General features: G+C 46.8%; 1 protein-coding gene across 1 annotated transcript in view; it reads left to right on the forward strand.

Annotated features, from left to right (window-relative positions):
• Positions 1 to 16,682, forward strand: part of LOC144784018 (SCO-spondin-like) — a 1,726,865-nt gene that overhangs the window by 1,431,237 nt on the left and 278,946 nt on the right. The window contains exons 107-109 of the mRNA XM_078662721.1: positions 1,798 to 1,849; positions 1,928 to 2,064; positions 3,162 to 3,323. Coding sequence (XP_078518847.1) covers positions 1,798 to 1,849; positions 1,928 to 2,064; positions 3,162 to 3,323 — 351 coding nt within the window. The remainder of the gene's footprint in view (positions 1 to 1,797; positions 1,850 to 1,927; positions 2,065 to 3,161; positions 3,324 to 16,682) is intronic.

Below are 16,682 nucleotides of genomic sequence, written 5' to 3' on the forward strand. Positions count from 1 at the left end.
CTAACACCATGAGAACCACAATGAGCCAATGCTGAGGACAGAACAATTAGTATTCACCTGAGGGTAAACTTTAAATCAGAGCTTATTTGAAACTGAACTTATAAACCAATTGTGTCTTAGGTATCTCTAACTGGAGCCTTCTCTATCGTGATTGTACTCATCTGCCTACAATATACAGACACTGGAGGGAAGCACATGTTTATGGGTTACCGTGAATTTAACAGGGACATGCACCAATCTTCTATTTTAAAGATCAAAACCCCAGGTACAAAATCAGAAGAGGACATTAGGGTTGAGCTGTTGCCACCTTGTGCCATTTACTGTTATACTTGATAGGTGCCAAAAAAGCAAAGAATCAGAAAATGAATACAGTGATGGAGGTAGGAGGGAGATGGGGAAACCGTGAGTCTTGGTGTAATCTTAATCTAGTTAAGAAGCAATCCATTGGTGTCCTCTTGACTCACAAATTTGAGGACTCTGGGCTTTCCTATGGTAGTTTTTCCAAATTCTTAGAGATCACTGGGAGTCCATAAGGTAACTAAAATGTGTTGAATGTGTGAGAAGGTTAGGATCAAAATTGTTGCTGGTCTCTTGTTTGACTCTTCAGTTTGCTCACATAATGCCATATATACTTCTCCAGTTCTAATGCATATATCTATTTTTCTATCAGTCAGTTTATTGTCAATCTGTCCGTCACAATTTAGATTTTTTTAATTGTTTTTATTTCTATCTGTTTCTCTCTGTGTCTGTCCTGATGAATCTAGTTGTGTTAATTCCTGTCCATATTTCTGTCTCTCCCAACCTGTGGGTGACCAAATTGCCATTAAGAGGTTTCTTTAGTATTTCACGATAGGCCAGATGCATTGTTGACCAGGTTACATTGGAGTTGCTGTATTTGCACAGTTTCAGGGATGCGACCTTGTCCATGTATCCATCTGACACCACGCAAAATGGCCATTCTCAAGTGTTTTCATGAATCCTACCTTATGAATTTTAATGAGGTAGTATGCATTTCGCAAATGTTTGCAAGTAGCTTTGAAGGCAGATAAGGAGTCCTGCAGTGAACTCAAGGCCTTAATCTCTGCATTTCCATTTACTATTTGCTGGTATTATGAACACCATCCCTTATTGTTACAGAAGTTGTAACACCAAAAAGGAGACAGGTTGCAAAATGGGCATTGTGGGGTCTACAGTGTTCTTTGGGACCATCATCTATTTTTCCTGTGTCCACAGGTGCCACTTGCTCAGTGGATGCAGTTCATCAGATGTTTACCAACTGACAAGGGCAGTTGATAAATGTTCAATGTCTTGTTACCACAGGCTCAGACGCTGGCTATTGAGACATTTTCTTACCAGCACAAAGAAGGAGGAACACTCCATTACCTTCCTTTTTAATTGTGATTTGCAAGGATTTTTAATATTGCTTTGATATACTGTGTTATCCATCTTCACCATCACTAAAAATGCCGCTGTGCCCAGGCCATCCTTTGCAAAAGTGAACATGATTTAATTAATTGACCCCATGATCTAAAATCCTCACCCTAAAAATACTTGAATCATCTTTTAAAATGATAGCATATGAAAGATTTGAGTGAGGTTTCCACACAAGATGGTACAGGTGAGGATGAAATAAATATCTGTTATTCAGCGCTAAGAGGACCTTCTGGGTGAATGTGTGCTTCACAAATACACATTATGGTATTTGACGTTATACAGCAAAACATAGAGTGCTGACTTTATGCTCACATCTGGTGAATTTCTTTGCTTCTTGGATACGTCTGTGTCTTCTTTTTGCAGGGGCCGTCTCATTGAGTAAATGGTCAGAGTGGACAGCCTGCAGCGTCTGCCTTCCTCTAACCGCTGTCAGTCCCAGGATCCTTGCCACCTTCCAGTCTGACAACAGGACCAACTTGCCCTCCGATCCTACTCCTCTGGCTTCTATCCAGCGTAGGTTTCGGGTCTGTCTCAACATGCAAACTGGATTCCCCTGGACTGGAAACATGTCTCTGTGCTCTGAAGAACTGATAGAGGAGAGGCTATGCCCTGACACTGATATCTGTGAAGGTACAAATGGTTATATCTATTCTACACTTCTAAACATTATTGCATTCTGCAACTAAACTACTATAGAATGGCATCATCATATTGTTATGTATGGCTCTGGTAGGTAGCCAATATCATTTCTGAAATGGATAACTCACTGCTATGATGTAGCAACAGTTAACCAACTAACTTGTTACCTACTGTTGCTACATCCTAAAGGCCTTACAGGACAGCGCTGTTTGCCCGATTTGAATGGAAGCATAAAGTACAGCTGTTGGTGGGGGGGAGGGAAGTCAGGGAAGGTGTTGTGGTTGGGTAAAGGTAGTAGGTAGTAGGTAAGGTATTTAGTTTTAACATTTGGGACAGGAGAAAAGACCATGTTATATATGGCTCTCCATTATTTCTCAGCCTCCGCATAGCTGCTGAAAGCATGGGCAGATGTGTTTGGGGACCTTACATAATATGACATTTTAGATGGATAAAAAGTGAATTACAGGGAAGTTTTTCACCTCTGAGCTTTGAGTCACATCTTAAACAACTTAATCTTTGCTGTCTTTATTTCCAGTCAGGGATGAATGTTGGTATACATCAACAATTTACTGAGGCATGCCCACAATGAGAGCACATGCATATTTACTCTAGTTAGGGGCAAGAGTAAATGTGTTTCTTATGTGTATATTTAAAAGGAAGGTCTGCTAATTAATTCTGCTGTCAGGGATGTTATATCTTCTCCATGGAGAAACAAAAGTAAGGTAAACGTGAGAATGCAAAATAGTTTATTTTGTGTTTTAATAGTTGTACAACTGATCACAATTTGCATTCAGAAATTTCATGCTTGCAGGTTCGCCAGAAACTCTATAGCTTAGATATAAATCAAGGATCACTTCTATTCATGGATGTCTTTTGGAATGCCCAAAAATGTAATTTTATTCCAATTATGAGAGAGACACAAGAGTAAATTTCCAATATTTTTTCTCGCTTTCAGATCCCCAGTGTTAATTTTTCAGCGCAGTGTGCATCATTGAAAACCCATATTGCATAACTGTTTTATAATATCCCCACCTTTACAGCCAATTACAGTGGTATTTATTAGTTTGATTCTCTCTTCTCTTTCTCAGATCTCTGCCTTTGGAGTGAGTGGAGCCCCTGGAGCCCTTGTCGTGAACCCTGCAGTGGGGGATTCCGTGTTCGATGGCGTCACGTCCACCACCCAGCAGGGGGCAATAGATGCCATGGACCAAGATTTCAGTCTGAGAGCTGCAACACTGCTGCTTGCCCAGGTGAATCATTAAATAAATATGCTCATGTAGCAACCGACTACAAATAGGAGGCTCCAGGCATATCTAGTCTGCTAATCCCCTTGGAAATAAAGACCCACCACCTGACCAAAGGTCTTGATCTTCATCTCGGTGGAGAAACTGACTCTAGTCACCCCGCCACCCCGGCGGTTGTACAGATGACAGTGGGTCTGAGTGGGTCTGAGCAGCTTAGAGTTGGTGGGACCCTTGTCTTCCTCTTTTCCTGGACTCTAGGAATCACCTGCAGGGTACTTCATTTGGCCTGGAAAAAAGGAAGTGCTCAGGCAATAGAACTGCGTACACCCAGATGTGTGACCCTTGGTGCCAGATATAGGGTAACGTATTTAACTATGTCCCAACACCAGAGTTTGTTTCTGGTTTCAGGCAGATATAGTTTTCCTACATCAAGCAGAATACATGTTTTGATCATGACCTCATCCTGGCCACATTTTGGGGTCTATTTTGCAGTTGTAAATGTATTAATGTATCAACAATCAACATACGCAAGTTCACCTGTTTTTGCAGAAGAAGCTGAGCAAGAGAGTATACACAGAAGTTGAAGGAAAGGAAAGAGATGGTTGAATTTTGGACTACACTGCAAGGCCCTGATCATGAGTGAAGCTATTATCTAAATAGGCAAGAGTAAATTCCAAGAACCTTAAGGGTCTAAAATTCTAATTCGTGGGCATGGAGGAGGTGGGTCTCCTCCACAAAATTTTGGGCCGTTACCTTTCTATAGCTCTATGATTTTCCTAGGCAAGAGTAAGTTAGCGATAGGATGGTCGTTTGACAGGACTTATGGGTCCGCATTTCTTTTATGAGGTGGTGATAATGGCATATTTCTGATCTCTGGGAACCACTGCTTTTAGCAGGGAGGTGTTTCTGTAGTTTGGGATGTTTTCAACCAGCATGGATTTGAATTATATATGTATGCAGAGAAACATGATTCCAGAGGTAGATTCTATGCTTTTGTTGTGATGGCCAGTTTCAGAGATTTCCAGGGTTTTAAATGAAGTGGAAGTGGACTGAAGGGGAGGCTGGAGGTTCAAAGGTTTAGTGGGATGGTACAGTGCCATTAGAGGTGACGTCTCAAATCTTTGTGATTTTGACGCAGAGAACTTCAAAGGTCTTCACAATGTTGTTGTGATGAGCAGGAGCAGTTCTTGAAGTTGTCTTGGATGGACAGGTCTAAAAAAAGGTTAGAGATCTCCCTCATTTGCTTAGAGACAACTTGTGGAGAAGGCCTTTTTGGGTCTCTTGATAGCATTAGGATAGCTTCTCCGGTTCTTTGTGCAACTGAATTTGTCCTCTAGCCTTATAGAGTTTGATCATTTTAGTTCAGATAGTTCCTTATTGTACCATTTGGTACAGTTGTGATTGTCTTGATCTAGCCGAGGCCCAGATCTGTTGATCAGTTATGTTGCAGTAACGTTTATCCAGCAGTGCTTCAGGGTCTGCTAGGTTCTAAAGTTTCACTTTCACAGCATTGTATGTTTTCCTCAAACTCTTCTGTGCTCATATTTCAGTAGTACTTGCTTGAGATTTGTAGTGAATCTGTTATAATGCAACTGATGTTGATATATTACAGTTTAAAGAGGAAGACAGAGATGAAAGAATGATCTTATTAGATCTGTGGTTGGACCAATAGAGGAGTTTTAAACTGTGCCTGAACTCAAGGTGTTGCATGTGATTTGCTGTATGCGTTGGAATTAAGCCCAGGCAAAAGTATAATTATGCTGGCCTAATTTGCAAAATTTCTGTACCCTTCTTATGTGATATTGTGAAATTCTCACATTTACCTCATTATACCATATCACATAATTATGTGCCATTTGTGGTAACATTTTATTGTAAACACTAATGAATAGGGGGGACAACCAGAATGCAAGTGGATTGAGCGTGTACCACTTGTGTTTTTGGGCTATTATATATTGCAAAATGCATCTTTACATCAGAAAGAACACATGGACACATTTCATGCTAAAATACAGAGCTAAATGTTGGACTTGGATTTTGCATAACCTAACCAAACTTTTGCCTAATTACATGACATCAAATTACATGATTATGAGCATCTCCAGTTGAGGTATTTGATGTTTTGTTTTTTGAGTGAAGCTCAGGGCCTCCATATTTTTGAGGATTTGCTTCCCTGCAATAGAGTTTAGTTTGTTAACTCAGCAGGATGAAATCAACATGATCAGTGTTTCCTTGCCTATGGTTGCAGTTAGAGGGCCAATATGAGGAATGTATTCAGGAATTCTGGATTGCACCCTATAGTTGAATGAACACAGCAACAAGGACATTAACTATGCCATGGGCAAGCTATATTGAGTGCACTCAGAGCAGGTTAGACCAGCAGAGAAGACTAGCTCTACCTTTTCCCCTTTGTATTGCCTCTCTGTTTCTATGGATAAGCTGATGTCCTAGGGGAAGGAGGCAATTGAGGGAGGCAGTTTGTCTCCTTACCAAGTTTCACTGTGGATAGCTACAGGGCAGTTGGATTCAGAGGGCCCGGTATACCCACAAATGGTTTCTGGACTTTGTGGGTATTGATGAGGCCTACATTTATGCATGTGAAAACTAGGATCTGCATAACAAGCTGGCCAGCTCATGTCAATGGATGAAGTGAGGTGTTGCTGTTATTGATGTGATCTTTGTTATCTGAAAGAGACACGTTAGTATTAGATTCCTTACCTTAGAATATCCCCAGGCGTCAGACTGGATCCGGAAACTTTTGCGTAGCAGTACCCTTGCGCGTCGGTAGGCGTTGTCTGCGGCTCCGCGTCCGTCTTCGGCGTCGTGGGCGCCGTGATGACGTCGTCGGAGTACTTAGACGCCGCCTCCGCGTGCTGACGCCAGTTCTTCTTTTTTCCGCGCCAGCAAGCGCAGATCTGGAAAAAGCAGTAACCCTAGTCATTTTTTGACTAACTTTTTTGATCGATTTTGATCATTTCTCGAAGTCTTTCGACTCCGATCGGTGCCGTAGGGATGCCCGGTTTTAAGCACTGCGAGGATTGCGACCGCCTGATGTCGGTCACGGATCCTCACCACCTGTGTTTAACTTGTCTAGGCGTCGATCACGACGACAAGGCCTGCTCCGACTGCCGGGCCCTCTCTTCGAAAGCCAGGCGGGAGCGGTCCCGCAGGCGACTCGAACTCCGGCAGTCGGTCCCGCGCCGCGAGAGGTCTCGGTCCCATGGGAGGTCGAGGGACAGGTCGCGGGCTCGGAGCCACCACAGTTCCGAGAGTAGGCCGCACTCCTCCGGGTCGAAGTCGTCGTCAGGTAAGAAGCACAAGAAGTCCAAGCGGCGTCATCGCTCTTCGGACTCCCCCCGACGCTCGCGCGATGCGTCAGGGGGTTCGGGTGACACCACCCACGCGGCTCCGACGGAGACGCGGGCGCCGCGTGCAGCTCCACATCCTCCGGTCCCTGGGCTGAAGGAAACTCTCTCATCCGACGGGCTCCGCGGCGCCTTCGGGCCCAGCGGCCCGTCTGGGACCCCTAGCGGGTCGGGGGTTCGGCCCTGACGCCGTCGGGTGCTGCGGCCCGACGCCGTCGGATGCTGCGGCCCCGACACCGCCAACGCTTTCGGGCCCGGCGCCGCAAGTTCCCGTTATCCCGACGCCGCCGGCGCCTTCGGGCCCGGCGCTGAGGGGTTCCGTTGTTTCGGGCCCGGCGCCGCAGGGCGCCGCTGGACCTCCTTCGGGATCTGGTTCGTCGCCGGTGGACCTTACGACCTCCCCGGCGTCGGACCCTCAGGTGTCGCCTCCGGCGCCGTACTCGGGCGGCGCCGTCCCCGGTTCCACCTTCGTTCCTGTTCAGGCGCCGGGACGGCCCCGATGGGCGCCGCTCCAGACGTCGTTTGGAGAGTTTCACTTCTATGAACAGGCCCCATTAGTTGAGAACCCTGAGTTTCAGGAGATGGGTGATGAAGAGGACTGGGAGGGGTCTGAGGACCCTCTGACCAGAGAGTGTCAGTCTCATGAGGACTGGGCAGGAGACCTTGGGGAGGCCAGTAGCCTGGACACCTCTCCAGACACTGGTTTTGTCTCCCTTCCTACCGTGGCTTCGGAGGAGGGGGCAACCTACAGTGTGGTGCTGATGAGGGCTGCCAAGGCCTTGGGCCTTGAGCTCCCCGTCGCGGCCGTGAGGACTAATCTCCTCACTGAGGTCCTTAAACCTCAGTCAAGCTCGGCCGAGCCTCTGCTGCCCTTTAATGAGGCCTTGACCGACGTTCTTCTGGGCACTTGGTCCAAGCCCGCTACGGGTTCGCCCGTAGATAGGAACGTGGCCAGACGCCACCGCCCAGCCCCGGGCGACCCATGTTTCCTGTCCACCCACCCCACCCCCGAGAGCCTGGTCATCCAGGCCTCCAATTCCCAGACCGCGTTCCCGTCGGCCCCGCCGGACAGGGAATCCAAGAGGTATGAGCAGTATGGTAAAAAGATCTTCTCATCCCTTAGTCTGGGTCTGCGGTCTTCCAACACCGCATGCCTCTTGGGCCGTTACACCCACTCTCTGTGGGATACGGTCGCGGAAGTGCTGCCAGAGTGTCCGTTGGAGGTACGGGCCAAACTCGGCCAAGCCCTTGTGGAGGGCCGGGATGCAGCCAAATATTCCATCCGGTGTGGGCTGGATACCACCGACTCGCTAGGTAGAGCGATGGCAACGACGGTGGCGGTCAGACGCCACGCCTGGCTGAGGTCCGCCAACTTTTCGGCAGATGTCCAGAACAGACTCATGGACATGTCGTTCGATGGCCGTCGCCTCTTTGGCGACAAAGCAGACCATGCACTCGAGCGCTTTAAGGACTCCAGGGCTACGGCCAAGTCCTTGGGCCTCTCGGCCCCGCGCCAGCAATCGGCTGCTTTTCACTTCTTTCGTGGCCACGGAAGGGGTGCACCCACACGTGCCGCTGGCCACGCTCCGCAGGGCAATACCCAATGCGGTGGCAGCCGTGGGAACCGCCGTCCGGGCAGTAGGGGTCAACGGCGAGGTCAGTCCACACCTTCCCCTGCGGCATCCGCCTCAAAACCCTCCTAGTCCGTGCTTTCAGGCCCATGTGACGCCAGTGGGGGGCAGGGTTCGCCATCACCACCTCCACTGGCCCACTGTCACTTCGGACAGGTGGGTGCTGCAAATCGTCCGAAGGGGCTACTCCCTCCCCTTCGAGGCGACTCCTCCAGCCATGCCACCGCAGAACCACCGTGTATCGGGGGATCATTTGCGACTTCTGCAGAAGGAAGTTACGGCCCTCTTGGCCAAGGGGGCCATCGAGCGCGTTCCTGGGCCAGAAGTAGGGTGTGGTTGCTACTCCCACTACTTTCTGGTAACCAAGAAGGGGAAAGGGGGCCTACGCCCTATCTTGGATCCACGGAACGTCAACGGCTTCCTCCGGAAGGAGAAGTTCAAAATGCTGACACTGGCTCAGGTCTTAGCTGCCCTGGACCCAGGAGACTGGATGGTAGCGTTGGACTTGCAGGACGCTTATTTCCACATCCCCGTCCTGCCGGCCCACCGGCGCTACCTGCGGTTCACGGTTGGCCACGAGCACTTTCAGTTTACCGTGCTCCCCTTCGGCCTTACCAGCGCCCCACGGGTGTTCACAAAGGTGATGGCGGTGGTCGCAGCTCATCTGCGCAGGTTAGGGGTTTCAGTCTTCCCCTACCTCGACGACTGGTTGTTGAAGGCGGGCTCGCCCCAGACAGTCGTCAGCCACCTCCAGACTACGGCAGATCTCCTGCACCAGCTGGGGTTCTCCATCAATGTGCCAAAGTCACACCTGTGCCCCTCTCAGAAGCTCCTCTTCATCGGAGCGGTTCTAGACTTGGCGCAGTTTCGGGTTTATCCACCCGAACAGCGGGTCTGGGATATTCAGGCTCTGATTCCCATCTTTCGGCCGTTATCCCGGGTCTCGGTCAGGTTGATGCTGCAGCTTCTGGGGCTGATGGCCTCCTGCATCCTTCTGGTGCATCACGCCAGGTGGCGGATGCGGGCTCTGCAGTGGGACCTGAAGTTTCAGTGGGCCCAGCATCAGGGCAACCTGTCCGACCACGTCCTGATCTCAGAGGGCACTGCGAGACAGCTGCAGTGGTGGCTCACGGACCGCGATTGGGTCAGCGGCGGATCCCTCTCCCTTCCCCAACCGGAGCACGTAGTTGTGACAGACGCGTCCCTACAGGGCTGGGAGGCCACATGGGAGAGGCGGAGATCAGAGGACTCTGGTCTCCGGCGGAGGCCCGGCTCCACATCAACCTGTTGGAGCTACGGACGATTCGTCTAGCACTGAAGGCATTCCTCCCCTCTGTCCGGGGGAGTGTAGTGCAGGTGTTCACGGACAACACCACCGCCATGTGGTACTGCAACAAACAGGGCGGGGTGGGGTCGTGGACCCTTTGCCAGGAGGCTCTTCGCCTTTGGCAATGGCTGGAATGCCAGGGCGTGACCCTGGTGGCTCAACACCTGGCAGGTTCTCTGAACGCCAGGGCGGACGAGCTCAGCCGTCGGTGCATGATGGATCACGAATGGCGTCTGAACTCGGACGTGGCGCAAGGCCTCTTTCAGCAATGGGGAGAGCCTTGGTTAGATCTATTCGCCACCGAAGAGAACGCGCAATGTCATCAGTTCTGCGCGTTGGAATTTCCAAGGCGGCACTCGCTCGGAGACGCTTTTCGTCGCGAGTGGAGTTGCGGTCTGTTGTACGCCTTTCCGCCTATACCACTTCTGCCCAGAGTGCTGAAGAAGATCAAGTGCGACCGGGCCCAAGTCATCCTTGTGGCTCCGGACTGGGCGAGAAGATACTGGTATCCAAAGCTACTCAGTATGTCAGTCGATCCCCAGGTTCGTCTGCCTCTTCAGGAGGACCTTCTGTCGCAGCAGCAGGGGACGGTCCTCCACCCGAACCTGTCCAGTCTCCACCTCCATGCTTGGAGATTGAGCGGCGACAGTTGAGGCCATTTGACTTGCCTCCTGAAGTCTGTAACGTCATTCTGGCAGCCAGGCGTCCCTCCACAAAGTCGGTATACGCCTGCAGGTGGAACAGATTTGTGGCATGGTGCACAGCAAAGGCTGTGGATCCTCTTGCTGCCCCTCTTTCTGAGGTTCTTCTCTTCCTTCTTTCTCTTGCCCAGCAGGGCTCTGCTCTGGGCACTATCAAGGGCTACCTTTCTGCCCTTTCAGCCTTTCTAAGGCTGCCTGATCAACCTTCTTTGTTCAAGTCCCCTATTGTAAATAGATTTCTTAAGGGCATCACACACACGTTTCCTCCTGTTCCGTTTGTGATGCCTCAGTGGGACTTGAACCTGGTTCTTACGTTTCTGATGTGCGCTCCCTTTGAGACACTTCACAACTGTCCTCTTCGCCTTCTGACTTTGAAGACTGCTTTCCTGGTTGCCATCACCTCTGCCAGGAGAGTGAGTGAGCTCCAGGCCCTTTCTTTTACTCCACCTTTCCTTTCTGTCCATCCGGACAAAGTGGTGCTGCGTACTAAGCCTTCTTTCCTGCCCAAGGTTGTCACGGCCTTCCACATCGGGCAGTCTATCACCTTGCCTACCTTCTTTCCGCCACCGCATCCCTCTAAAGAGGAAGAGCGGCTCCACCGTCTGGACCCAAAACGTGCGCTCTCGTTTTATTTGGATCGCACACGCCAGTTCCGGGTGGATGACCAACTCTTTGTTGGTTACGTGGGCGCTAAGAAGGGGAAAGCGGTGCACAAGAAGACCATCTCCCGGTGGATCATCGTGTGTATCCAGGCATGCTACTCCTTGGCTAGGAAGGAGCCCCCTGCTGGATTGCAGGCTCATTCTACCCGAGCCACGGCAACTACCACTGCCCTAGGCAGGGGTGTGCCCTTACAAGACATCTGTCAGGCAGCTACGTGGGCATCGCTGCACACGTTTGCAAGACACTACTGCCTGGACAGCCAAGTCCGGAGGGATGGCTTCTTTGGCCGTTCCGTCCTCCAGGAATTTCTGGTGTGATTATTGGTTCGCAGACCCACCACCGGGGTTGGTATTGCTGGGGTATCTATTCTAAGGTAAGGAATCTAATACTAACGTGTCTCTTTCAGATGCACAAGTTACTACTTGTGTAACGATATATCTGTAAGAGACATTAGTTAGTATTCGATTCCTTACCGACCCACCCATCCTCCCTGTTCTGCGAACCAATATCTAGGGTTAGGGTTATCCCCTTTCAGGGCCCTAGTTTCAATGGCACCAGTGTTGGTTTTTAACATGGCTCTGCGTTTCTGGCGCGGAAAAGCTGTGTCTAAGAACTGATGTCAGCACGCGGAGGCGGCGTCTAAGTACTCCGACGACGTCATCACGGCGCCCACGACGACGGACGCTGAGCCGCAGATGACGCCTACCGACGCGCAAGGGTACTGCTACGCAAAAGTTTCCGGATCCAGTCTGACGCCTGGGGATATTCTAAGGTAAAGAATCTAATACTAACTAATGTCTCTTACAGATATATCGTTACACAAGTAGTAACTTGTGCTTCTAAAACACCCTCAAGGACCCATGAGTTGGATTGTCTGTGGGGGCATGTGAGGGTAACCAGTCATATAATAATGTCATCAATGCCTGCCATTCTGTGAATGGAAGAGATGGGGGGAAGAGAGGGGAGTGCACAGGAGACTACATCATCTGTCACTGAACACTTAAGCTTGCTTTGCTCAAATCCTTTGAAACTCTGTCCAGAAATGAACTGTCCTTGAAGAGTTATCAAGATGGGCTGCTGGCTTTGTAAGACTTACTGGGCTGTGACATAGCCTGCCTCACCCCTGCTTGACTTTTCAGATGCATGTGTCTGTCTTAAATTCCATTATTTTCTTGTGAACTAGTATGCTCTGTTTATAGAATATGGCGTGTGTGTGCATGTGTGCAGGTGTATGTTTCTGGGCATGTGCTAGTGGATGAATCGATGCCTCTTGAGTTTTCAATAACCTGAATAAGCAGGTGTACAGTGTAGTGGTGTGCGGATTAGAAATGATGGAATACTTTTGGCTCCTGATGGACTTGTAGAGCTGTGATGTAGGTGTTAGAGCAGAATGAAATGAAGGCAGGTTTAAAATGTTCCATTGGCAGTTACACGCATACAAATAAGGGGTGCACAGACATAATATCGACTACATAATATCGTTTGGACATAATATCGACTCCAAAATATAGTTTGGAGAAAATAACCTGAATAAGCAGGTGTACAGTGTAGTGGTGTGCGGATTAGAAATGATGGAATACTTTTGGCTCCTGATGGACTTGTAGAGCTGTGATGTAGGTGTTAGAGCAGAATGAAATGAAGGCAGGTTTAAAATGTTCCATTGGCAGTTACACGCATACAAATAAGGGGTGCACAGACATAATATCGACTACATAATATCGTTTGGACATAATATCGACTCCAAAATATAGTTTGGAGAAAATATCTACAGGACAGAATATCGACAGGCAAAATATCGTTTTTAAGGTAAGTGAAGTAATATCGTTTTTAAGGTAAGTGAAGTAATATCGTTTTTATTTTTAGGGTTCAGGGTCAGTTTTGGGTTTTTGGGTAAAGGGGTATTTTTAGGGTTCAGGGTCAGTTTTGGGTTTTTGGGTAAAGGGGTATTTTTAGGGTTCAGGGTCAGTTTTGGGTTTTTGGGTAAAGGGGTATTTTTTAGGGTTCAGGGTCAGTTTTCAGTTTTTGGGCAAAGGGGTATTTTTAGGGTTCAGGGTCAGTTTTCAGTTTTTGGGTAAAGGGGTATTTTTAGGGTTCAGGGTCAGTTTTCAGTTTTTGGGTAAAGGGGTATTTTTTGGGTTCAGGGTCAGTTTTCAGTTTTTGGGTAAAGGGGTATTTTTAGGGTTCAGGGTCAGTTTTCAGTTTTTGGGTAAAGGGGTATTTTTAGGGTTCAGGGTCAGTTTTCAGTTTTTGGGTATTATTTTATTATATTTTATTACTATATATATATGTTTAATAAATATGAAATAAAAAAATATTTATTTAACTTTCATTAATTATTTAATTATTATAAGTTAATTTAAGTAATTTTAAGTATATTTTAGTAATTAATTATTAATATTAATTTAATTTAACACTGTTTTTAGTAAATACGATATTTTTTACAACTATATTTTTGTAAACGATATTTTGTACTCGATATTTTTGTACTTACCTGTTTGTACATACAAACTCGATATTTTTGCTGTAGATATTTTTTCCTCGATATTTTGGGTAGTCGATATTTTGGTAGTCGATATTCTTTCAGTGATCCCAAATAAGGACATGTAATATCAAGCTCCATGTGTGGTGAGGTGATTAGCAGGTACCCAGACTGGGGGGGACGGTACAACTGGCGACAAGATAGGGGATAAGTTACCTGAGGGTCAACAGTGTTCCTCCAGGAATTTTACAGTGGTCCAAGCAAACTGCTTGTGCGTGCAACGCGTGCTTTTGTCGGAGTAAAGAACAGATGCTTGGCTCTGGTGGAGTCAAATTGCAGTTCCAACCACTATAAAGCATTCATTGATAAAGAAAGAAAGCCCTGCAGAGAAATCTGCACAACATTGGCCACAAACCTGCTGGTCAGGCTGCAAAGAAAGGTATCATTCTGCAACGCGGTATAAAGGCATGCAGTATATGGAGTGTTAACTCTGAAGGTAGATACATACAGATACCAAAAATAAGAGCTGAAGACTATAGTAGTCGATTCGATTCAAAGACTTTACTCAGTTTGTAAAAACAACCATAAAAACAAGCAACAATAAAAAAGTTACACATGATTATAATCAGAAATGACGTTGCTAAAAGAACATTATTTGAATTTCTTAAAAAGCTACCATCCAGTTTCCATAAAAACATTTATTATAAAGAAATACATTGAAAAAAATCATCATGGCATCAAATAAAACAAATACTTTTACATATATTGATTGCTTTTATAATAAAAAGTGCAACATTAAGGCAAACGCTAGTATCGTTTAGCTCAAGCATATATTTCAGGGCAAAAATGTGTGATCTGATGTTTGTGCAAGCAGAAGAGGTTTTAAATAATGGCACGTAAAATTTGAATACAAATCACAGAATAGCATGAAGTGCATTGTGCTTTGCTTGCTCTGGCCATCACAAGGACAGGGGGTTGTATCTGAAGGACAATATTTCATGGCGGGATAAGCAGCGAAATGATGGTCTCTCGCTAGTCTAAATCTAGTTAATACAAAATGATGCAAAATTTCAAACATAGGTTAAATAACTTTGACAGCCCTTCTCCAGCTCCAGTGAATGATAAAATATAACAGTTGGCTTCCCCTCCTCACTTCTCGCCCGAGCTTCTCTTCTATAGTTCATAACGTTATCTTTAATTAACCGTTTGGTGAGTGTTGTTACCAATGGGGGGGTAGGCTGAATTGGCATCTTGAACCGATCACTGTAGATGGAATTAATGTAGCTCAAGCAGGAAATACACATTGCTTTATCCATAGACAGGCAATCTGAAATGATTGACTTTGTGAAGCTAGTCTTGTCTTTTATCCAGAAAGAGCCCTGAAGCAGCAAAGGGGGAAGTATGACTATGTTTGCTAGATACTATAACCCTGCCTCTCTATGTGTTATCTCTGTAGAGGCAGAGGTGGGTAGGCATAGATGGTGCTTGAGGAAGCAGTTTTCCTTTACCTGAAGAGCCTTACTGTTATATTGACCACACCAGCCCCATATGTGGCCATTGATAGTACCCTGGCCTTGTATGTTGCTAGCATATATTTTATGGGTTGGGTGCCCACCATTGCTGAAAACTTAAATATTTCATGGGCACTTCTATTCATCTTACCCCAAACATTTGTGGTTTAATGTGTCCATGAGCCATTACCTGAAAAAGTAATACCTAAGTAACAAAAGGTGTCAACATTAGCTACCGGGGTATTATCAATAAAAGAATGTTCTATATTTCTTTGACTTGGACCCACAAATCATTCAATAGGTTTTCTTTTTTGTTAATGACCAATTTTCCTGTGGCAATAAAATCCCCAAAGGTATTTATTTATTAGTCGCTGTAAGCCCACTGGGGTCCTCGCCAGCAGAATGTTATCATCTGTATATAATAGCACTGGTATAAGACTCCGGGACACTTGGGGGGCATCTGCTTGAATTGCTTTTAGAGCCTTTACCGCCACATTAAAAAACAGGGAGAATAATAGAGGGCCCAGAACACAGCCTTACTGAATACGCCTTTCTACATTAAAAATAAGAGTGCATTCACCTCGAGGACCAAAACGTACTGTACTCAATAATTTCTCATACAACCTTGTAATGAAGCAAATAATCCGTCTAGGCGCTCGAATTGTAAGGAGCAATGACCAGAAAATCAAGTGATTGACTAGTTCAGAGGCAGAACTCAAATCTGCAAAGCAGAGATACAATCTGCCACCTTTAACACAAGTATATTTGCCTATTAACAAGTACAAGTTTACACATTGCTATATGATCCCCACTCCTTGCCTATAACGAAACTACGCTGGAGAGAGTATTGAATGTTCGCATGCCCACTCTTCCAGTCTCTTAAGTAACACTTTACTCATCACTTTTGCCGAGGAGTCTAAAAGTGATATTGCTGGTTGTTTTTCAGTTCAGATTTACAGTAGTCAAATACAAATAAAATACATAAAAGCGCTGGCTGACAAAAAGATTGATAGGAAAGCAAACTTGTGGTCTACTCACAAGGGTCTCATTATTCAGAGCTCTGCGATCTCAGTGGCAGGCGAGGAGACCAAGAAGAAGCACAGGCGTTTTGCTTACTGAGCTGTCCAATACCTGAAGCAACACCTCATCAAAGCTGCCAGGTGCCGGCTCAGAACAACTTTCAAACAGTGAAGGGCTCCAATGGAGACCAAGAAGGAAGTCACGGTTCCACGGACTGTCCAGGACAACCTGGAGGCTGAAACACCACAGGTTCTTAGAGATGCGCCGATGAGGCAGGTCCTAGTGGACAGCAGACAGTATCCGAAAGAGAAATCAATCACACATTGCTCAACTCCCCGTGAGGGAGAGAGGGGGGGTCCTAGGGAGAATATTTAAAGACCCACCAGTTTCAATCCCCAATCCTACTGATAAATAACACAAGAAAACTGATGGTCTAGATGCAAACAAAGACAAATATGTGTAAACGTGAACACAGAACAGAAGTAAGCAAAGCAACCCACATTAGTCTAGCTGTGAGTGGAAATGAAAAGGTAATAGAGCCAATATGACTTCATGTCAGGAGATACCCTGAGGAGGGCAGAAGAAAAAGGATTTCCATCAACTGCCCTTGGTGGCCAGTGTCATCATTTGGAAAACCAAAGGCGCCCTTTGTCACCTCAGCTCTTCTG

Source organism: Lissotriton helveticus, chromosome 10 (assembly GCF_964261635.1).
Source record: "Lissotriton helveticus chromosome 10, aLisHel1.1, whole genome shotgun sequence".
Classification (NCBI taxonomy): Eukaryota; Metazoa; Chordata; class Amphibia; order Caudata; family Salamandridae; genus Lissotriton; species Lissotriton helveticus.